At 49.9% G+C, this 22174-nt stretch overlaps 1 protein-coding gene and 1 non-coding gene across 3 annotated transcripts in view; both read left to right on the forward strand.

Moving 5' to 3' along the window:
- Positions 1-32: 32 nt before the first annotated feature.
- SF3B3 (splicing factor 3b subunit 3) overlaps positions 33-22174 on the forward strand; it is a 38581-nt gene continuing 16439 nt past the window's right edge. The window contains exons 1-12 of one of the 2 annotated variants that reach the window (XM_071757068.1): positions 33-147; positions 578-687; positions 1486-1812; positions 4557-4729; positions 5702-5843; positions 7572-7684; positions 9215-9352; positions 10283-10386; positions 11474-11639; positions 13470-13565; positions 14048-14120; positions 21724-21875. In XM_071757068.1, the coding sequence (XP_071613169.1) occupies positions 618-687; positions 1486-1812; positions 4557-4729; positions 5702-5843; positions 7572-7684; positions 9215-9352; positions 10283-10386; positions 11474-11639; positions 13470-13565; positions 14048-14120; positions 21724-21875 (1554 nt within the window). In that variant the 5' untranslated portion in view covers positions 33-147; positions 578-617. Of the gene's footprint in view, positions 148-562; positions 688-1485; positions 1813-4556; positions 4730-5701; positions 5844-7571; positions 7685-9214; positions 9353-10282; positions 10387-11473; positions 11640-13469; positions 13566-14047; positions 14121-21723; positions 21876-22174 lie in introns of those variants that run through there. The other variant, XM_071757069.1, reaches the window with a different exon arrangement.
- On the forward strand, positions 8684-8763 carry LOC139802297 (small nucleolar RNA SNORD111). Its single transcript, XR_011728559.1, has one exon. It is a non-coding gene; the product is annotated as a small nucleolar RNA SNORD111 (small nucleolar RNA).

The following is a 22174-nucleotide window of genomic DNA, read 5'->3' on the forward strand; positions in this document are numbered from 1 at the left end:
TGTGCAGCCGCTGCGCGCGCGCCGGGCCTGTCAGAAAAGCCCCCGCGAGGTGGCGCGGGAGCGCAGGGCGCAGGCGCGGGGCTGATGGCGGAGAGGGCTGAGGGGCAGCCCGCGTAGGCCCCGGTGCCATCCGCCGCCATCCGCACGGTAGGACGGCCCCGCCGCGCCGCGATCCTCCGGCGGCGGCCCTATGGCTCGGGAGACGCGGGATGGGCCGATGTTTTGGTGGGGGAAAGGGAGGGCGGCCATGGGCCCCTCGGGGCCGAGCGTGTGAGGGGCGGCCGGCCCGGCCCGGGAGTCGAGGCCTGGGCCAGGAGCCTCCGGCCCTGCTCCTCGGGGAGCCCGGCTGCGTGCGGGGCCGTGCTGGGCTGTGAGCTCTGGGAGGGCGAGGCTGGGGCGGCTGAGGGGTGATTCATGCAGCTCCCGCGGGACGGGCTGGGTGGCCTCTGAGCAGCGGGGCTGCCTCCCGCCTTAGCCCCGGGGAACGGGATCCGCTTGGGCTCGGGGGCAGCGGTTTTCTCGCCTTGCGGAAGGTTTCGTTCTTCCGGAGCTCACGTTTTCCTTCTGGTTGTTGCAGACTCGGAGCTGCGCTGAGGTGGAGCCAAGCTGTTGTCACCATGTTTCTCTACAACTTGACGCTGCAGCGTGCCACCGGCATCAGCTATGCGATCCACGGCAACTTCTCGGGTAATCATAGAATCCTAGAATGGGCTGGGTTGGAAGGGACCTCAGAGCTCATCAAGTCCAACCCTTGATCCACTCCCCCCGTGGTTCCCAGCCCATGGCACTGAGTGCCACATCCAGGCTCTTTTGAAATATCTCCAGGGATGGAGAATCCACCCCTTCCCTGGGCAGCCCATTCCAATGGCTGAGCACCCTCTCTGCAAAGAATTCTTTCCTAATATCCAACCTAAACCTCCCCTGGCAGAGCCAAAGCCAGGATATTAGGAAAAAATTCTTAAGTCCATGGCCTCTTGTCTTACTGATACTTTATGTTTGGGAGAAGATCCCAACCCCCCCCTGGCTCCAACCTCCTTTCAGGGAGTTGGAGAGAGTGATGAGGTCTCCCCTGAGCCTCCTCTTCTCCAGCCTCAACACCCCCAGCTCCCTCAGCCCTTCCTCACAGGACTTGTGCTGGATCCCTTCCCAGCCTCCTTGCTCTTCTCTGGACCTGCTCCAGCACCTCAATCTCCTTCCTGAGCTGAGGGGCCCAGAACTGGACACAGGACTCAAGCTGTGGCCTCCCCAGGGCTGAGCACAGGGGCAGAATCCCTTCCCTGGACCTGCTGGCCACGCTGTTCCTGAGCCAGCCCAGGATGCCATTGGCCTTCTTGGCCACCTGGGCACACTGCTGGCTCATGTCCTCTCCCCCTGCAGCCTGAGCTCTGTCGGGCAGCAGAATAAAAGCAGGGTTTGCTCTCTGCTTGCTGCTGAAGCTCCTTACTGTGGTGTCACTAATGGTTCTGTATCATTTGGGTTCTTTAGGGACCAAGCAACAAGAAATCGTTGTTTCCCGGGGCAAGATCCTGGAGTTGCTCCGCCCGGATCCCAACACGGGGAAAGTTCACACCCTGCTGACCGTGGAGGTGTTTGGGGTCATACGTTCCCTCATGGCCTTCAGGCTGACAGGAGGGACCAAGGATTACATCGTGGTGGGCAGTGACTCGGGTCGCATCGTTATCCTGGAGTACCAGCCCTCCAAGAATGTCTTTGAGAAGATCCATCAGGAAACCTTTGGGAAGAGCGGGTGCCGCAGGATCGTCCCGGGACAGTACCTGGCTGTGGACCCCAAGGGCCGTGCTGTCATGATCAGTAAGGCACTTTTATGTCTTTTTTTTTTTTTTCTTCCTGTCTCAGGGATGCTTGCCTCAGAGCAAGTTTTTGCCAGGTATAATTGGAAGTTTTTCCTTGGGTGGTTTGTTTGCTCCATGGAGAAGCCTTGGAGTAAATGCTGTGTGGGTCAGCAATGTGCCCCTGTGGCCATGAGGTATCCTGGGGTGCATCAGGAAAAGTGTGTTCAGCAGATCTAGGGAGATTTTCCTCTGGTTTTACTCTGCCCTGGTGAGACCTCACCTGGAGACCACACCTCAGCCCTGGGGAGGCCACAGCTTGAGTCCTGTGTCCAGTTCTGGGCCCCTCAGTTCAGGAAGGAGATTGAGGTGCTGGAGCAGGTCCAGAGAAGAGCAAGGAGGCTGGGAAGGGATCCAGCACAAGTCCTGTGAGGAAGGGCTGAGGGAGCTGGGGGTGTTGAGGCTGGAGAAGAGGAGGCTCAGGGGAGACCTCATCACTCTCTCCAACTCCCTGAAAGGAGGTTGGAGCCAGGGGGGGGTTGGGCTCTTTTCCCAGGCAACTCTCAGCAAGACAAGAGGGCACAAGAGGTCTCAAGTTGTGCCAGGGGAGGTTTAGGTTGGACATGAGAAAGAATTTCTTGCTGGAGAGGGTGATCAGGCATTGGAATGGGCTGCCCAGGGAAGGGGTGGATTCTCCATCCCTGGAGATATTTCAAAAGAGCCTGGATGTGGCACTCAGTGCCATGGGCTGGGAACCACGGGGGGAGTGGAGCAAGGGTTGGACTTGATGAGCTCTGAGGTCCCTTCCAACCCAGCCCATTCTATGGTTCTATGAATACTGGATCCAGTTTGGGGCTCCCCTGTTCAAGAGAGACAGGGAACTACTGGAGAGACCCAAGGGAGAGCTACGAGGAAGGTGAAGGGACTGAAACATCTCTGCTGTGAGGAAAGACTGAGAGCCCTGGGGCTGTTCAGCCTGGAGAAGAGAAGGCTGAGAGGGGACCTTATGAGTGTCCATAAATATCTGAGGGGTGGGGGGCAAGGGGAAGGGGCCAATCTCTGTTCTGTGGTGCCCGGGAATAGGACAGAGAATCATGGGTTTAAACTGGAACATAGGAAGCTCCAGCTCAGCATGAGGAGAAACTTCTGGAGGGTGAGGGTGAGGGAGCCCTGGCCCAGGCTGCCCAGAGAGGTTATGGAGGGCTGTGCTGCCATGATCAGTAAGGCACTTTTATGTCTTTTTTTTTTTTTTTCTTCCTGTCTCAGGGATGCTTGGCTCAGAGCACGTTTTTGCCAGGTATAATTGGAAGTTTGTTCTTGATTTGTTTGCTCCATGGAGAAGCCTTGGAGTAAATTCTGTGTGGGTCAGCAATGTGCCCCTGTGGCCATGAGGTATCCTGGGGTGCATCAGGAAAAGTGTTTGGAGAGGAGGAGGAGGCTGAGAACATTGGGAATGTTGAGTTTGGAGAGGAGGAGGCTGAGAACATTGGGAATGTTGAGTTTGGAGTGGAGGAGACTGAGAACATTGGGAATGTTGAGTTTGGAGAGGAGGAGGCTGAGAACATTGGGAATGTTGAGTTTGGAGAGGAGGAGGCTGAGAACATTGGGAATGTTGAGTTTGGAGTGGAGGAGACTGAGAACATTGGGAATGTTGAGTTTGGAGAGGAGGAGGCTGAGGGGAGGCAGAGAACATTGGGAATGTTGAGTTTGGAGAGGAGGAGGCTGAGAACATTGGGAATGTTGAGTTTGGAGAGGAGGAGGCTGAGGGGAGGCAGAGAACATTGGGAATGTTGAGTTTGGAGAGGAGGAGGCTGAGAACATTGGGAATGTTGAGTTTGGAATGGAGGAGACTGAGAACATTGGGAATGTTGAGTTTGGAATGGAGGAGACTGAGAACATTGGGAATGTTGAGTTTGGAATGGAGGAGACTGAGAACATTGGGAATGTTGAGTTTGGAGAGGAGGAGGCTGAGAACATTGGGAATGTTGAGTTTGGAGAGGAGGAGGCTGAGAACATTGGGAATGTTGAGTTTGGAGAGGAGGAGGCTGAGAACATTGGGAATGTTGAGTTTGGAGTGGAGGAGACTGAGAACATTGGGAATGTTGAGTTTGGAGTGGAGGAGGCTGAGAACATTGGGAATGTTGAGTTTGGAGAGGAGGAGGCTGAGAACATTGGGAATGTTGAGTTTGGAGAGGAGGAGGCTGAGAACATTGGGAATGTTGAGTTTGGAGAGAAGAAGGCTGAGGAGAGACCTTATTTATCTCTACCTTTTTCTCTATCTCTTATTTTTCTCTACCTTACAGGAGGTTGTAGGGAGGTGGGTGTTGAGCTCCTCTCTGAAATAAATAGTGATAGGAGCAGAGGAAATGGCCTGAAGTTGCCCCAGGGGAGGTTTAGACCAGATACTGGGAAGAATTTCTTTACTGGGAGGGTATTCAGGCACTGGACCAGGTTGCCCAGGGAGGTTGTGGAGTCACCATCCCTGTTGGGGATTTTAAAACCGTGCAGATGAGGCACTTGAGGACCTGTCCTAGAGAGCAGGGAGAGAGCAAATTGATGTTTTGGGAGGGAGGGAGGGAGGGAGGGGGTGTTGGGCTGTTTGTCTTGGGGAGGTGTCTCCCAACCCTGACAATCCTGTGCCATCGAGCCTGGCTCTGCCTGTAGCCACTGCTGGTTGGATACTGGGCAGGATTAGCATAGCTCCAGGGCTCCAGAGCCTGGGGTTGGGTGGGTTTGCTCAGGGTTTGTCCCTGTCCCTGTCCCCAGGTGCCATCGAGAAGCAGAAGCTGGTGTACATCCTCAACAGGGACGCTGCTGCCCGCCTCACCATCTCCTCCCCCCTGGAAGCCCACAAGGCCAATACCTTGGTCTACCACGTGGTGGGAGTGGACGTGGGCTTTGAAAACCCCATGTTTGCCTGTCTGGAAATGGATTATGAGGTGAGAACATCTCAGTTGCCCTCTGCTGCCTTTGGAGCTTTGTTGTTTCTCTTCTCTTCTTGATCTGTCAGTGCAGGTGGGGAGCGTTGGCTGCTTTTGCTGTCTCAGATAATTTTCAGTTGTCGTGAGCTTCCTTCCTTCCAAGTTTTTCTTGTTTTGGTGTTTCCTTTGAAATTCTTGCTGTTCCACTGCAAACATGCCTGTTTCCCTCCTCTGAGCCTTTTTTTTCCTTAACTCTTGCAGCAATCCTTCTTTTCCTCCTCTGAACCTTTTTTTTTCTCAAGTCTTGCAGCATTCCTCCTCTGAACCTTTTTTTTTTTCCTTAAATTTTGCAGCAATCCTTCTTTTCCTTCTCTGAACCTTTTTTTTTCCTTAAGTCTTGCAGCAATCCTTCTTTTCCTCCTCTGAACCTTTTTTTTTCCTTAAATTTTGCAACAATCCTTCTTTTCCTCCTCTGAACCTTTTTTTCCCCTTAAGTCTTGCAGCAATCCTTCTTTTCCTTCTCTGAACTTTTTTTTTCCTTAAGCCTTTTAGCAATCCTCCTTTTCCTTCTCTGAACCTTTTTTTTTCCTTAAGTCTTGCAGCAATCCTTCTTTTCCTCCTCTGAACCTTTTTTTTTCCTTAAATTTTGCAACAATCCTTCTTTTCCTCCTCTGAACCTTTTTTTCCCCTTAAGTCTTGCAGCAATCCTTCTTTTCCTTCTCTGAACTTTTTTTTTCCTTAAGCCTTTTAGCAATCCTTCTTTTCCTTCTCTGAACCTTTTTTTTCCCTTAAGTCTTGCACCAGTCCTTTTCCTTCTCTGAACCTTTTTTTTTCTCAAGTCTTGCAGCATTCCTCCTCTGAACCTTTTTTTTACCTTAAGTCTTGCAGCAATCCTTGTGCTGGACTTACTTTGCTGTTACTCAGAACTCCTTCCCTGTGTGTCCTGCTCCTGTTTTAGTACCTCTCTTGAAAGACATCTTTGTGTTTCAGGAAGCAGACAATGATCCAACAGGAGAAGCAGCAGCCAACACACAGCAGACACTGACATTTTATGAACTGGATTTGGGTTTGAACCACGTGGTCAGGAAGTACAGTGAGCCCTTGGAGGAGCATGGCAACTTCCTTATAACAGGTACTGCCCACCCAGACAGTTTCTGGGGATTTACTTGCTTCCCTTTCCCCAGGGAAAAGGAATCAGTAAGCACTGCACCTTAGGAGTTGTTTCAGTGGTAGCCTGGGCCATTAGCATAAATTAATTAGCTTTGGAGTCAGGTAATGAGTGGTGATTCACACGTGGGCATAAGCAAAAGCAAGAACTTGTAGAGCTGTGGGTTGGAAGTGCTCCCCATTTCTTTTCTTTTAGATGTGTTCCAGGTGTTCTCTTGTTCCCAGAGCTGAGATACTCATGGGCATTAGCTGCCAACAGGTGCAAAAAACCTGTGTTTTTAGGTAATTCATAGGTATTTAGGTAATTTATAGGTCCTCTTGTTCTTCCTTGCTTGGGGTTCCATAGAATCATAGAATTGGCTGGGTTGGAAGGGACCTCAGAGCTCATCAAGTCCAACCCTTGCTCCACTCCCCCCGTGGTTCCCAGCCCATGGCACTGAGTGCCACATCCAGGCTCTTTTGAAATATCTCCAGGGATGGAGAATCCACCCCTTCCCTGGGCAGCCCATTCCAATGCCTCATCACCCTCTCTGCAAAGAATTCTTTCCTAATATCCAACCTAAACCTCCCCTGGCAGAGCTTCAGCTCTGCCAGGGGAGGTTTAGGTTGGATATTAGGAATAAATTCTTAATCCCAAGCCCTCTTGTCTTGCTGAGAGTTGCCTGGGAAAAGAGCCTCAACCCCCCCTGGCTCCAACCTCCTTTCAGGGAGTTGGAGAGAGTGATGAGGTCTCCCCTGAGCCTCCTCTTCTCCAGCCTCAACACCCCCAGCTCCCTCAGCCCTTCCTCACAGGACTTGTGCTGGATCCCTTCCCAGCCTCCTTGCTCTTCTCTGGACCTGCTCCAGCACCTCAAGCTCCTTCCTGAGCTGAGGGGCCCAGAACTGGACACAGGACTCAAGCTGTGGCCTCCCCAGGGCTGAGCACAGGGGCAGAATCCCTTCCCTGGACCTGCTGGCCACGCTGTTCCTGAGCCAGCCCAGGATGCCATTGGCCTTCTTGGCCACCTGGGCACACTGCTGCCTCCTCTTCAGCTTCCTGGCAATCCATCTGCTAAAGTGCATTCAGGGGGTGCAAAGTCAACCTAACACCTCCCCCCTGGGAAATGCTGCAGATTCCTCTCTAAATCTTTGGATTCAAGGGAATCCAAACTGGGAGAATTTCTTTGTGCTTTCCAGAGGCAGCTGTCAGGCACCAAAAATTGGGCTGGATCTGACTGCTGTTATTGTTCTGCTGACACCTTCTGTTACCTGGGGAATCTGGAGAGAAGCATTATAAAAAATTTATACTCTAAAAATGCCAGAGCAGTTGGAATACCTTCTGGTGGAGTTTTTTGATAGCAAGCAAACATGTCACTTACCCCAGGGCAGTGTTTCAGTGACAGCTGCTGGTGTGGTGTTCTGGGCATGTCATGGCTCTTTAGATGAGAACATGACATGAAGGATAAAATAAAGCAATTTATCTGAATTTATCCTTCCTTTTTTACCCTCCTGCTCCCCCAGTTCTATCTGCCCTGCTCTTGGGTACTTGGGCTTTTGTCTTCCCTCCCAGTAAGAGCAGCTTTATCTGTGCAGGGTGATACAGAGCACTGGAAATGATGTTTTTAATAAAAACCAAAATAAATGTTCTGTAGGCAGTGAGTCACATCTGGGATAAGGGCTTTTCTCATCATGATGTTTCTTTTTTGTGTTTCAGTTCCTGGTGGCTCTGATGGACCTAGTGGGGTGCTGATCTGTTCTGAAAACTACATTACTTACAAAAATTTTGGGGACCAGCCTGATATCAGGTGTCCAATTCCCAGGAGACGGGTGAGAATTTGGGGTTTCCTACCCTTTTTTTTTTTTTTTTTTTTTTTTTTTTTAAAGATGCTGTCAGGGTTTAACACTGGCCTGGCAACTAAACTGAGTGACAGCTGCTCTCTATTAATCCCTCTCTCCTCTCTGATAAAGAAAGGAGAGAGAATAAAGGAGAGAGACTGATGGGTTGGAAACTAAACTGTACAGTTTTAATGGGACAGGAATGATAAATAGGAAAAATTACTAAATCTGTACAAATATACAGGGAAATTGATCCCAGGTTCCTCCCCCCTCTCCCCCAATAACTCTCACATCACCACTGAGGCTGCAGGGCAGCCCTGGGAAAGTCCAGGCTGGAATCCTGGGGTCAGCAGCAGTTGGGAGCTGGAGGCAGAACACACAGATCCAGGCTGGAATGGATCAGGAGCACAGGCAGAGGAACAGACAGAATCCTCCCAGGATGCTGAAGGGAACAGGGAGAGGGGAAGAAGGGGAAGCAGGAAGGGGTTTGACCCTTGTGATGCCTCAACTTTATCCTGAGGATGAGGTGTATGGGATGGAATCCTCTGTTTGGTCAGTTCTGGCATCTCTCTTGTCTGTTCCTCCCCAAAGGAGGCTGCAGGTGGGGCCTCTTTCTTCCTTCTGGAGGGCAAAATGTTCCTCAGAGCTGAGCAGTGTCCCTGGCTCTGCACACCAGGCTCTGGCTGTAACTATAACCATGGAGTTATCAGTCCCAGGAGCAGCCACTGCCTGAGAAACTTGCTGTTAATTTCAGCAGTGCAGCTGCTTACAAGAGACTGAGCTGAAAGCAAAAGTCCAAGACAGAAAATCCCCTTTATCCTGGCCCAGACCAGGACAGGTGCTCTTTGTCAGTGCTCAATGAATGTTTGCTTTGCCTTGCAAGGTGTTGGGGAGGTTTGAAAGAAAGCAAAAAGGAATTAAAAGTGTGTTGGCCTATCATCTACCTCCCTGGCTGCCCGTGTTACCTGTGAGGGAGGAGGAGGGTGGGCTTAGCCTGACATGATGAGCTTGGTTCATGTCTCTTCTCTGAGGTTTCTGCTGGAGATACTCCAAAGACTCTGATCAGGCTGGGGATTTGGGACAGCATTCCTGGGGATGGTGAATTCCTCTGTGGAGGTGAAGTTGTCAGCTGCTCCACTACATCTCCTGCTGCCTCCTCCTCCTCTGAGAAACCCTTGTGTGCTCTGACAGTGCTTTGAACACTTGCCAAGGCTCATGTGCTCAAACCCAGCTCTCTGTGGGTGGGAGCCTCTGTGTTTAGCTGGGATATGTGGAGTTTTTTGGGGAGGGAGGCAAAAGAGATGGAAGGGGGGATGCTCAGGCACAGAGTTAGGAATGTATTTCCTTCTGGGGTGGAGATGTGGTAACACCAGGTGTATAAGGGAGGGGATGTGTGGTGAAAGCCTCCTCACAAGTGTCAGCTCTCAAGACACCTGTGAAATGGGATTTTTTTCATTCTCTGCAATCCTGTCTGAACTTGCCAGGTGATTTTTCCTCCTCCTCTGCTTGCTTTCTTGACAGAATGATTTGGATGACCCAGAGAGAGGTATGATTTTTGTCTGCTCTGCTACACACAAGACCAAGTCCATGTTCTTCTTCCTGGCCCAAACAGAGCAGGGAGACATCTTCAAGATTACTCTGGAGACTGATGAAGACATGGTAAGGACAAAAAAAAAAAAAAAAAACATTGAAAAGAGCCCAGAGTCAATTAATTCAGTTCTCTGAAGGGATGAATATTGAATATTTGGTTTTAGCTGCCATGTGTGTGTTTTACATGATGTGTAAAACAGTTATAGCAGCACTTCAGCAGTGGTAAATGCTGTTTGCTCACACAGAAGGTTTGCAAAATCCTGGGAGAATTCCTCTGGAGAAGAAACTTTGCTCACCTGAGCATATTTTGATTGTTCTGGTCTGGGGGCATTCCAGAAAATTATTTCTGGGGAAGTTTCTCTTGATCACAGTAGGTGCTGCCTGGTTTGCCTGATAATTGAATATTTCCATGTTGCAATTTATCTTTTTGCAGTCTGAGGTAGGCAGCTGTGTGCAGTTCATCTGTGAGCTGAAATAATGAGCCTCAAGTGGCTGGCAATGAAAAGATCTCTGCTGCATTAAACCACTGGGGCTTTTTTGACTAAATAATTGCTCTTCCATCTAGACATAACTAAATTTGGCAGAAGGGGTGATTGTGTAGCAGTTTTAATTAACTTTAAAGTGTTCTTGGATGATCAAGAGCTATTGTCAGCATATCAAATGTAGAAATTGCTCAGGACAGTTCACCTGTTGGGCAATGCTGGTGTTCAGTGAAGCACTAAAAGTTACTTTTAGCCAAAATCCTGGTTTTTTTCCCAGACTGATTCAGTGTAACCAAAGCCAGAAAGTCTTAGAACAAAACAGTCTGACTAAAGTGTTCAAAATAGGCTGCTGGAATTGGTCATTTCTAACAACCTGCTGCCTCAAACTGCTCGTGGTTATTCCTGGCCTGCTCTCTTTCTTTGCAGATCATTGCTCAGCAGCTTTTTTTTTTTTAAATAAACCCCTTTTTAATTAAAGCTTGAGTACTTTGCTAGCACTGTTACATCCTTCCTGCAGGTCACAGAGATCCGACTGAAGTACTTTGACACAGTTCCTGTTGCTGCTGCCATGTGTGTGCTGAAGACAGGGTTTCTCTTTGTGGCATCAGAGTTTGGAAACCAGTGAGTAAACAACTGCAGCATTTTCCCCTCTGGAACTGGAAGCTGAGCCTTGGACTTAGGAACACCTTAGAGACACCACCTCTTATTTTAGTGGGTAAATTAAGGCTTTGTTAGGTGGCTTGAGCAGAACAATGGTTCAGACTGTGACTGAATGGGGAAGTTCTGGTTTTTGTACCTAGATAAGATACCCCAGTGCAGAGGACAAAGGCTGGCATGCTGCTGCAGTAGGTTTTGCAAGAATTGAGCACTTGTGTAGGTTCCATCTCAAGGAATTGTCTTTAAATCAGCTTTTGATGGGTTTTCCTTGCTCTTGGAAGTGTTCTGGCCCACTCAGAAGCAGAGAGTGTTTGTTATTGGTTACTGTGGTTCTTTCCTTAATACCTGGGTGCTTCAGGGCTTTTCTCAATCCATAATTGGTGTTCTAGAACATGCTAAAGACTCAAAAGATGTCTTGGCACACCTTGGCCCAGATTTACAACCCTTTTTCTGACTCGGTTTGCAGTCGGCCACCTGGGGGAGCTCCAGCCACCCAGCTGGAGTGAATCTGAACTGGGTTGTGTAAGCCAAGCTCTTGAGGAAAAAGCCATATTTATTTTGCCTTTATTTGGAGTAGGAAGTAAACCAATCTGTCTTTCTGGGTTTATCTTGGTTGTTTTGGCATTTAGGCTCATAAAATGGGATAGGGAATGCAGTTAAAAATAAGGAGGTGAGAGTGTTCCAGTAAAAGAGGTGAAACCCCTGCTGGCAGTTGCTGCTTTGGCTCTAACACAAGAATATCTGAAAGGGTAAGCAGAGAAAACCCTGAAACTCTGGGATGCCTTAGCAGTGACAGCTACAAATGAGAAGCTTTGGAGGGGGGGGAGGTTGTGATGGGGTTTTTTATTTGCATTTTTTCTTGATTTTGATTCCCTTTAAACGTTTTGTCATCAAGAAGATGAGCTTTAAAACCTCAATTTTAATAACTGTGTAACGTAGGGAAGGACTTTTCTTCTCCCCATCTCTCCTAAATATTTGGCTGAGCCCTTCTTGGAGGAGGTGACAGGAGCTTTGCACTGAGCATGCTGTTGGTATTGCTTTCTGTCCCAAGCTACCTGTACCAGATAGCTCACCTGGGTGATGATGATGAGGAGCCAGAGTTCTCTTCTGCCATGCCCCTTGAGGAAGGAGACACATTCTTCTTCCAGCCACGACCTCTGAAGAACCTGGTGCTGGTGGATGAGTTGGACAGTTTGTCTCCTATTCTGTGTTGTCAGGTATGTTGCCATCAGCAAGCTCCACTTCACCACCAGGATTTCATTTACAGAGGATTTTTTTTATGAGCTGTGACACCATTTTAATGTCAGCCAGCAGTGTGCCCAGGTGGCCCTGAAGGCCAGTGGCATCCTGGCTTGTATCAGGAGCAGGGATGGAATTCCCCTCCTGTGCTCAGCTCAAGTCCTGTGTCCAGGTCTGGGTCCCTCAGCTCAGGAAGGGCACTGAGGAATTGGAGTGGGTCCAGAGGAACAGGGAGGGAAAATCCTGGGAGGAGAGGCTGAGGGAGCTGGGTGGGGGAGTCGTGTCTGGGGGAGACTCAGGGGGGACCTGAAGGGATCTGCAGGCCCGTGGGGGTCAGGGTCTTCTCCCAGGAAACGAGTGACAGGAGGGGAGAGGACATGGCCTGGAGCTGCCCCAGGGGAGGTTTGGGTTGGATCTCAGGAAACATTTCCTGATGGAGAAGGTGATCAGGAACTGGGATGGACTGCCCAGGGCAGTGGTGGGGTCAGGAGGTGTTTCAGGAAAGGTAGTGGCTCTTGGTACCAGGGGCTGACCAATGTGTTCTGTTTAATATCTTCACTGATGATTTAGATGAGGGGATTGAGTCCCTCATCAGCAAATTCACAGATGACACCAAGCTGGGGGGAGTGTGGATCAGCTGGAAGGCAGGAGGGCTCTGTAGAGGGACCTGGACAGACTGGAGAGTTGGGCTGATCCCAACGGGATGAGGTTCAACATTCCAAGTGCCGGGTCCTGCACTTTGGCCACAACAACCCCATGGGGAGCTCCAGGCTGGGCACAGAGTGGCAGAAAGGGAGCTGGGAGTCTGGATTGCCAGGAAGCTGAACAGGAGCCAGCAGTGTGCCCAGGTGGCCAAGAAGGCCAATGGCATCCTGGGCTGGCTCAGGAACAGCGTGGCCAGCAGGTCCAGGGAAGGGATTCTGCCCCTGTGCTCAGCCCTGGGGAGGCCACAGCTTGAGTCCTGTGCCCAGTTCTGGGCCCCTCAGCTCAGGAAGGAGCTTGAGGTGCTGGAGCAGGTCCAGAGAAGAGCAAGGAGGCTGGGAAGGGATCCAGCACAAGTCCTGTGAGGAAGGGCTGAGGGAGCTGGGGGTGTTGAGGCTGGAGAAGAGGAGGCTCAGGGGAGACCTCATCACTCTCTGCAACTCCCTGAAAGGAGGTTGGAGCCAGGGGGGGGTTGGGCTCTTTTCCCAGGCAACTCTCAGCAAGACAAGAGGGCACAAGAGGTCTCAAGTTGTGCCAGGGGAGGTTTAGGTTGGACATGAGAAAGAATTTCTTTCTGGAGAGGGTGATCAGCCATTGGAATGGGCTGCCCAGGGAAGGGGTGGATTCTCCATCCCTGGAGATATTTCAAAAGAGCCTGGATGTGGCACTCAGTGCCATGGGCTGGGAACCACGGGGGGAGTGGATCAAGGGTTGGACTTGATGAGCTCTGAGGTCCCTTCCAACCCAGCCCATTCTGTGATTTGATCTGATTCTATGATTTCTCAATTCTATGATTTCTCTGATCTCAGAGGGCTTTTCCAGCCTCAGTAGTTCTGTGATTTATCCCTGTGCATGATAATACAGAAGTTGGACTTGGTGCCAGCCTGTGCTGCTCCTCTGGTGACCACCAGACCAGCTCTCTGCTCTCCAGAGATTTTGGTTAAACTCTGAATCAGTCATTTCAGGGCAGCAGATGGTACCACCCTATAGCACCTTCGTTGGTTTCAGTGTTTGGAAAAAAGCCATTCCTAAAGCAGTAGCATGGGGTGTCTGGCTGAGCTGGAATTCCTTTTTCTGTGCCTGTTTGACACTCTTTCCCCACCCAGATTGCAGATTTAGCCAATGAAGACACCCCCCAGCTCTACGTGGCTTGTGGTCGGGGTCCCCGCTCATCTCTGAGGGTTCTAAGGCATGGACTTGAGGTAAGAATCCCAACACTGCAGAAAAACAGCTTGAGGGGCAGGACAGTGTGAGGAAATCTTGAAAGAAAGGTGCTGAAATGAAGGGATTCTCCTTCTTGCCAGAGTTTGGAGAGAGGAGCTTTCCTGAGGCTTCTGGGAAGTAGAAGGCTCGTGCTGTTCCCTCATCCAGTCTCAGGCTTTTTGTTCAGTTGGTTCTTACCACTTGGAATTTCTCTTCTCCTGCCTGGGTGCATCCCACTGGAGCATCCCTGGGGGCTCTGCCAGCTGCTTGCTGGGGGTGTGGGGGTGTCACCTCACTTCAGAGCTGCTCAGCCAGAGCTCTAATGGTGACAGGTCATTGCTGGCTGTATTTAAAGTCTGGCAAGGGGTGAGAACATCACCAGCTTTCCTGCCCAGTTTTGAGAAAACTCAGAAACTGCTGGGGGTTTGGTGACAGCCTGAACAGCTGTTTGCAAAAGAACTTTGTCCCTTTTTGTTCTTAGGTATCTGAAATGGCTGTCTCAGAGCTGCCTGGTAACCCCAATGCTGTATGGACTGTGAGGAGACATGTTGAAGGTATGCATCATTTTCTTGAACTCTTCTGTTGTATTTTGTTGGGGTTTTTTTTTGTCCAAGGAGGTGGGAAAAGTGCTGTGTGATGGTTGAGTGCCATCCCCATTTCATGTTTCCAGTCAGCAATCACCTGTTTGTGGTTAGAAACCACCCTCTGGTCACTTAGAATTGTCATGCATCACTTTTTGACAAGAAGCAGCTGCCCCTCAGCTGCATCCATCCCCCAACCTGCTGCCTCAGCTGCTGAATGAGCTTCCCCTGAGTCCCTCCTCTGCCACCAGCAGGCAATGATTGTGCTTTTTGTTGGAGCATATTCACTGTTCTTGATGTGTGTTGACAATGGCAGTAAGCAGCTCTTTGTGGGAGACTGGGATGCAAATTATGGATCAAAACCAAATAAATCAGCAACAGTATCTGTATTTTATGACTTCCCTCTATGCATATCTGCTAAGAAAACAGTCTCTTTGGGCTAGGACACACTCCCTATTGAAAAACCCAGCAGTGTCCAGGGACTGCTGGTTCCAGGAAAAGTCAGGGTTTGAAATTGGCAGAATGTGCTGGATTGTGAGCTTGGGTTTGGGTTTTTTTTTTCTGATGTGAAATAATGGCTTTGCCTTCTTAAAGTACAAGAGGAAATGTCATCCCTTTCATCCCTTGCCCTGCTTTTTTGCTTTTTTCTTTTTTTTGGGGGGGTGGGGTGAGAACAGAGTCCCTCAGAAACACCTGAAGAGCCTGCAGTGGGGCTGTTGGGGGTCCTCACAGTCTCCATGGTTGTTCCTGAGTCAGTGCTTTGTATCCATCTCACAAAGGCTTCCTGGAGGTTTATACACTGGGTATAGCAATGTCAGATTGTTGCAGTTGAGCCCTTACCTTGCAGTGGGGATGTGGGATCCTGTTTTTAAGCAGTCAGAGAGTTGTGTGTCTTCCAGGGAGCCAGGAACCCTGTGGGAATTTCAGAGATTGCTGTGGAGTTTTCCCTTGCCACCAACTCCTGTGCTCATGTTCTGAAACTCTTGGAAGGAGCTCTGGCCACAAAGTGCCCTTCATGTTCCCCAGAAATAAAAGGGTCAGAAGGAAAATACTTCCCCAGTTCATATGTTAAAAAAAAAAAGGTGCCTTTTTTCTTAAAAAAGACATTCCAGTTTGTTAGAGACAAACCTTTGCTCCTGCCCTATGGAAAAGGAGTTGGTGACATCTCCTGGGAGAATTGGAACCTTCTGGTGTAGCTTTACAGTTTTAAAACCATTTCTCTTGTCATTCCTGAGGATGGCTCTTGACTTTTCAGGAGATGGAGGCCCATTGCTGACCTCCATGAGACAAACCAGCCTTGCTGCCTCTTTTTTGCCCCTCCTCCCAAATTTTCCAGGTTTCAGCATGAAGTCCTCATTGATTTCAGACAGGCTGGAGCCTGCAGCTCTTCTCAACCCTGCTGCACTTAGAATGCAGTTTAAAATTATGCAAAACCCACCCTTAAGTTGCAGCTCTCTCAGTTCAGAGCTGCTTTGGTGTGAGTTTTCAATCAGAAGGAACTTCAGAACCTTTCAGACATAAACCCCATCCTGAACCTCCACCAGGGGCTGGTTTTTTTGAGCCTCCAGTGGCAGCATGGGGCTGCTTGGGTGCCACAGCTGCAAGGTCTCATGTTTGCAGCCCTCAAAACAAATACTAACCCTGGCTGGTACATGGTGATGCACACTACCAATACCAAGCCTCTTTTTTTCTTCCACAGGTGGCTGGTGGTGGAGGTGCTGATCCCCACAGGTGTGTACCTACTGCTAGGGGCCTACTGTACCCTCCCACAGGTTAATCCCCAAAATCCTGGGGGTTTCTGCAAAGCTTTCCTGGAAATGAGTTCTAGAAGCCTTTGTGTAGTTGGGAGGTTGTTGCCTCTGTAGTTCAGTAGCTGAGTAGAAGGCAACTCCCATTCCATCTTGTGGTTTTTGGGAGGCAAAGTGGCATGACTGTGTCTGCAGAACAGGCAGTTCTTGCCCAAATCAGATGATGTGAAAATTTTTCTGATGTGAATTAATGGCTTTGCCTTCCTAAAGTACAAGAGGAAGTGTTTCAGGGCTGTTCTCAGCTCCCTTCTAAGCAGAGGATTGGCTCTTTCCAGAGGAAAGGATTGAATGTGCTCCAAGCACCTGGAGGTTTTGCTGCCATGGGGTTGCCCAGTGGTTATGGAACGTGCCCATCAGACAGAACCTGATGGAATTCTGACCAAACCTTCTCTTGCTGTCAGATCCTGAGGTCTGGGGAGCTGGGTGCTCTGCTCTGGGAGCTGGGACCTTGCAGTCTGCAGTCCCTGCCTGGCCCTCTGACCTGCAGAGCAGTGTGTAGTGAGTGACAGCCCCTGAGTTTCTGTGCAGTAGGAAATGGAAGCCCAGGGAAATGTGCTGGTATCCTCTGAGAAGGATTTAAGTGGGAATAATTGTGGATTTTGTCCCTGCTCATCTCTTTGTTCACCAAACTCCTCTGAGCTGGTGGTGGATTGATACAAATTCAGATGCTGCAGTGGGGAAAAAACCTGAGGCATGGACTGGTGGAGAGGAATGGATTTCTTCTGGACTAACTCCCACTGAATCCATGACAAGTAACAAATAGGACAGTAGTGTAGAGGTCTTGAATCCCAGACCCTGGAGGTGGGAGATAAGGTCTGGAGAGAAGACTTTTCCTTCAGCAGAGGATGGAGTTAGAAACCACTGGTTATCTGTAATTCCATAGGCCCTGATGGGATGAATCCATGAGTTCTGAGAGCTGGCAAGGTGTTATTTTCAGGCCACTCCATCTTTGAAAGGTCATGGAAAACAGGAGAGGTGCCTGAGGACTGGAGGAGGGCTGATGGCACTCCAGCCTTCAAAAAAGGGCAAGAAGGAGGACTCAGGGAACCACACCTTGCCTCTCTCCCTGGTAAGGTGTTGGAAAAAAATTCTTCTGGATGTCATCACAGAACATGTGGAAGCAAAGAGTGTCATTGGGAGGAGTCAGCATGGATTCACCCAAGGGAAATCTTGCTTGACCAACCTGAGTGCCTTTTCTGATGTCCCTGCTGGCTGGCTAGATGAGGGGAGAGAACAGTGGATGTCACCTCAGCAAGGGTTTTGATATTGTGTCCCATAACCTCATCAGGAAACCTGGGAAGTGTGGGCTGGATGAGTGGGCACTGAGGTGGATTCAGAGCTGTGTGACAAAACTCAGAGGGTGGTGAGAAATGGAGCAGTGCTGTGAGCAGCTGTGTCCCCCAGGGTCAGTACTCAGTCCAGTCTTGTTCAACGTGTTCAGTAACAACCTGAATGAGGGGACAGGGTGTATCCTCAGCACATGGTACAAAGCTGGGAGGGGTGGCTGATCCTCCAGCATCACCTGGACAGGCTGGGGAGCTGGGCAGAGAACCTGATGAGGCTCAGTGAGAGCAAGGGTAGGATCCTGCACCTGGGAAGGAAGAGTCCCAAGCACCAGTATAGATCAGGATCAGGGCTGGAGCTGCTGGAAAGCAACAGAGAAAAAGGATCTGGGGGTCCCGAGAGACAGGAAATTATCCATGAGCCAGCAGCGTGCCCTTGCTGCCAGGAATGCCAAGGGAATCCTGGGATTCAGCATAAGGATCCCATTCCTGGGATCCTGCACCTGGGAAGGAAGAGCCCCAAGCACCAATATAGATCAGGGGTGGAGCTGCTGGAAAGCAACAGAGGAGAAGAATCTGGGGGTCCTGACAGACAGGAAATTATCCATGATCCAGCAGTGTGCCCTTGCTGCCAGGAATGCCAAGGGAATCCTGGGATTCAGCACAAGGAAGAGTGGACAGGAGGTGCAGGGAGCTCATTCTCCCCCTCTTCCCCTGGGGAGGCCACAGCTGGAACACTGCATCCAGTGCTGGGCTCCCCAGTTCAGGAGAGACAGGGAACTACTGGAGAGAGTCCAGAGGAGGGCAACCAAGATGCTTGGGGGATTGGAGCATCTTGGCCCAGGTGGCCAAGAAGGCCAATGGCATCCTGGGCTGGCTCAGGAAGAGCGTGGCCAGCAGGTCCAGGGAAGGGATTCTGCCCCTGTGCTCAGCCCTGGGGAGGCCACAGCTTGAGTCCTGTGTCCAGTTCTGGGCCCCTCAGCTCAGGAAGGAGCTTGAGGTGCTGGAGCAGGTCCAGAGAAGAGCAAGGAGGCTGGGAAGGGATCCAGCACAAGTCCTGTGAGGAAGGGCTGAGGGAGCTGGGGGTGTTGAGGCTGGAGAAGAGGAGGCTCAGGGGAGACCTCATCACTCTCTCCAACTCCCTGAAAGGAGGTTGGAGCCAGGGGGGGGTTGGGCTCTTTTCCCAGGCAACTCTCAGCAAGACAAGAGGGCACAAGAGGTCTCAAGTTGTGCCAGGGGAGGTTTATGTTGGACATGAGAAAGAATTTCTTTCTGGAGAGGGTGCTCAGCCATTGGAATGGGCTGCCCAGGGAAGGGAAGGGGTGGATTCTCCATCCCTGGAGATATTTCCAAAGAGCCTGGATGTGGCACTCAGTGCCATGGGCTGGGAACCACGGGGGGAGTGGATCAAGGGTTGCACTTGATGAGCTCTGAGGTCCCTTCCAACCCAGCCCATTCTAGGATTCTATGATCTCCCTGCTGAGGAAAGGCTGAGAGAGCTGGGACTTGAGGCTGGAGAAGAGAAGGCTGAGGGGAGACCTTGTTAATGTCTACAAATGTCTCAAGGGTGGGTGCAGGGCACATGGAGCTGGACTCCTCTCAGTAGTTCCCAGAGACAGGATGAAGGGCAACAGGCACCAGCTGGAATGTAGGAAATTCCATTTAAATGGAATGGCAGAGGCTGGCAGGGAGGGTGTGGAGTCCCCTTCTCTGGAGGTACTCAGAACCCACCTGGATGCTGTCCCAGGTAATGTGCTCTGGGTGATCCTGCTTTAGTGGGGGAGTTGGACTCGATGATCTGGAGAGGTCCCTTCCAACTCTGACAACTTTCCTGTGATTCCTGGGCTGATGTGGTGTTTTGATAAACTGGTTGTGATGTTTGTGTGAAGCTGCAGAAAACTTGTCATGAAGGCACAGGAGAGTGAGTCCAGCTGTGGCTCTTGAAAAGAGTCATTAAGCTGCTTCTGTTAATCACTGAAAGGAGCTCATTAGGATGGTGATGAGCACCTCTGGAGCCTTGTGCCTGCATAAAAAGTAATGTGGATCTGCTCTGCTCAGGGTGTTGCAGCTCCAAGTAGATGCCTTTTCATATTAAAATCTATAGATCTCTTATCTCTCTGTCTGAGAATACTTATCTAGTGTGCCCCAGGGATTTATTTAGTCCCTTTTCATTTCCACCAGGCTGCTGTTTTCTAAACCAAAATTGTGTTCTTTGAATCCAGATGAATGTATCTCATTCCTGGGCTTTGTTCTGCTAAATCAGACCCTTTATTTCTAAAGCTCCAGCAGAGAGGTGTTAAACAGCACTTCTTGACTTCGAGCAGAAATGCAGTTGTCACTATTATTGACACAGCCTTAAAGACATCCTCTAATATAACTTCAGTGAGCCAGTAAAAGAAAAGAGAGAAAAAAGTACTAAGAGGTAGGAAGGAGTTTTCATTTAGCATAGGACTGAGGAAATCTGCTTTGCTTTCAAATGGAGCTCTTTGTCCCTCTCAGGATCACAGGGCTGAGCCCCCAGCTGGGACCTGATGGTTCATCATGAGAATGACAGCCCCCAGGGAGGCAGGCAGCAGCTTGCAAGAAGTTTGGAAAGCAGTCTTTAAACTGGAGCTTTTAGAACATCCTGTCTACAGAGTATTTATGAATTAAATGCTTAGCCTGTGAGCTGCTAGAATCTCTGCTCAAAGCAATCCAGGAATTCTTGCAGCCTTCTGGAGCTGCAAAATCCATGCCAGCTTGTGGGAGCAGCTACTGTTCAGTGTAGAAAAGGAGTGTTTAGTGGTGTAGGTCCCTGGATGCCTCTCTCTGCCTCTGCTGTTGATGGCAGAGGAGCTTTCCTGAGAAGCCAAGGGTTTGAGGAGCTGACTAACCAGGTTTCCCTGTGCAGGTTGAGTTTGTGTTTTCTCATTTCCCCCCAGTGGCCCTGCTCCTGCTTGCAGGGCTCAGGAGTGTGCTGGAGGTTAGAGACTGTGACCAGAGTTTGTGCCACAGACCACTGCTGGGATTGCTTTAATTACACAAAGCTTGTCAGTCTGACCAGAGCTGTGGTCTGTGTAGCAGATGTTGGGAGAAGAATGATGGCTTTTTTTTCCCTTGCATATTTTCAGTGATGTGTAAGAACTTTGTTACAAACGTGACACAGCAGGTTTGGCAATGCCTCCCTCTGAACAGCCTGGATAAGGCAGGGATTGGTTCCTGAAGCATTTGTTTCAGTTACCCCAGCTCAGTTCCTTGAAGCTGCTGTGTGGTATTTAGTGGCATCCTGTCCTAATCCCACGGAGAGTTCTCCATTTCCTTCCTCTGCTTGCAGAGTCCTGAGCCACTTCTCTGTGCCTCCCACATTTGCAGATGATGGAGAGACTCTGCTCGAGGGCAAAAACTCCTCACAGCTCTCTTGCACCCTCATCTCCACAAATTGTCTTCTGCTGTGGTGCCTAAAATGGATCTTTGATTTAAAATGGATTTTTTTTTCTTTTTAAGAAGTGGCACTTGCATATCACCAGCAGCAGAAGTGGAGTTGGCTCTCCAGGGCAATCCTATTTCTGCACTGAGGCTCCTGGCCCCCTTTCCCCATGGACTCCATTGTTTCTGTGGCTTTTGTTACTCTGTTTTAATGAGTCTTTCCCCCCCCCTTTAATGCCTGTCACTTCTGCAGCATAAAAATTAACAGTTGTAAAGCAGAGCAGTCACCTAACCCAGTCCTGCTGCCTGTCTTTACCACAAAGTTTCCCTGTTTCCAAGTGAGCTCTTCAGACTGTTTTGGTGACTCTTCTGCATCCAAGCTACTGGACTCCCCCAAGCTGTCCCTTTTGGGATAAACCACTACTGGAGACAATAGTTGCAATACTAAATTCCAGAAGAAGTAAAGGTCACTGATTGCTCTGTCTCACAAAACATAATAGTTCCTCATCCCAGGAGACTGTTTGGGTGTCTGTATCAGTATAAGCTCATTGAGCAGACTAACCCTGAGCTGTGCTGCAGTGCACCCTAATTACTCCCTGCAGCTTTTTGGGGTTTTTTTATGAGTTTACTCAATAGATAACGTGGTGCTGTAGCCTCCTGCTTGCAGTATCCTGGTGTGGTGCCTGCAGATGGGTTCCATGGATCCTGATTATTGGAGCAGAGCATTTCCTTTTACTTCATTGTGTGTTAAATCTGGATTCAGCTCCTCGTGTGAGGTGGGCTGAGTGTCACTGAGGCTTCTGCTGCCTGGAAAACGTAGGTGGGAGTCTTGCTTGCCAGATTCCAGGATATTGTGAAGCAATTCTGGGTCATCATTTGATCCCTGTTTGGAGTCCAGCAGTGTCCTAGAATGAACTTGGATTTGAATTACCAGCAGATGTAATTATCCCAGGAATTCTGCTGAAGAGGAACTGCTGGACTTCCATCAGGCTGATAATTTTGCTGGGAAGCTTTGCATCTCTTTAATCACCACTTTTTTTTTGTTTGTTTTTTTTTTTATTCCTTGTCTCCCCTGACCAGATGAATTTGATGCCTATATCATTGTGTCCTTCGTGAATGCCACCCTGGTGCTGTCTATTGGGGAGACTGTAGAAGAAGTGACTGACTCTGGATTCCTGGGTACTACACCCACCTTGTCCTGCTCTCTCCTTGGTGATGATGCTTTGGTACAGGTAATGGAAAGCTGCTTCTGACCTCTCTGCTTGTGTCTTCCTTTCTCTCTGCTTGTGTCTTCCTTTCTCTCTGCTTGTGTCTTCCTTTCTCTCTGCTTGTGTCTTCCTTTCTCTCTGCTTGTGTCTTCCTTTCTCTCTGCTTGTGTCTTCCTTTCTCCCTGCTTGTGTCTTCCTCTCCCTGCTTGTGTCTTCCTCTCCCTGCTTGTGTCTTCCTCTCTCTCTGCTTGTGTCTTCCTCTCTCTCTGCTTGTCTTCCTCTCTCTCTGCTTGTGTCTTCCTCTCTCTCTGCTTGTGTCTTCC

This window comes from Heliangelus exortis, chromosome 13, assembly GCF_036169615.1.
Source record: "Heliangelus exortis chromosome 13, bHelExo1.hap1, whole genome shotgun sequence".
Classification (NCBI taxonomy): domain Eukaryota; kingdom Metazoa; phylum Chordata; class Aves; order Apodiformes; family Trochilidae; genus Heliangelus; species Heliangelus exortis.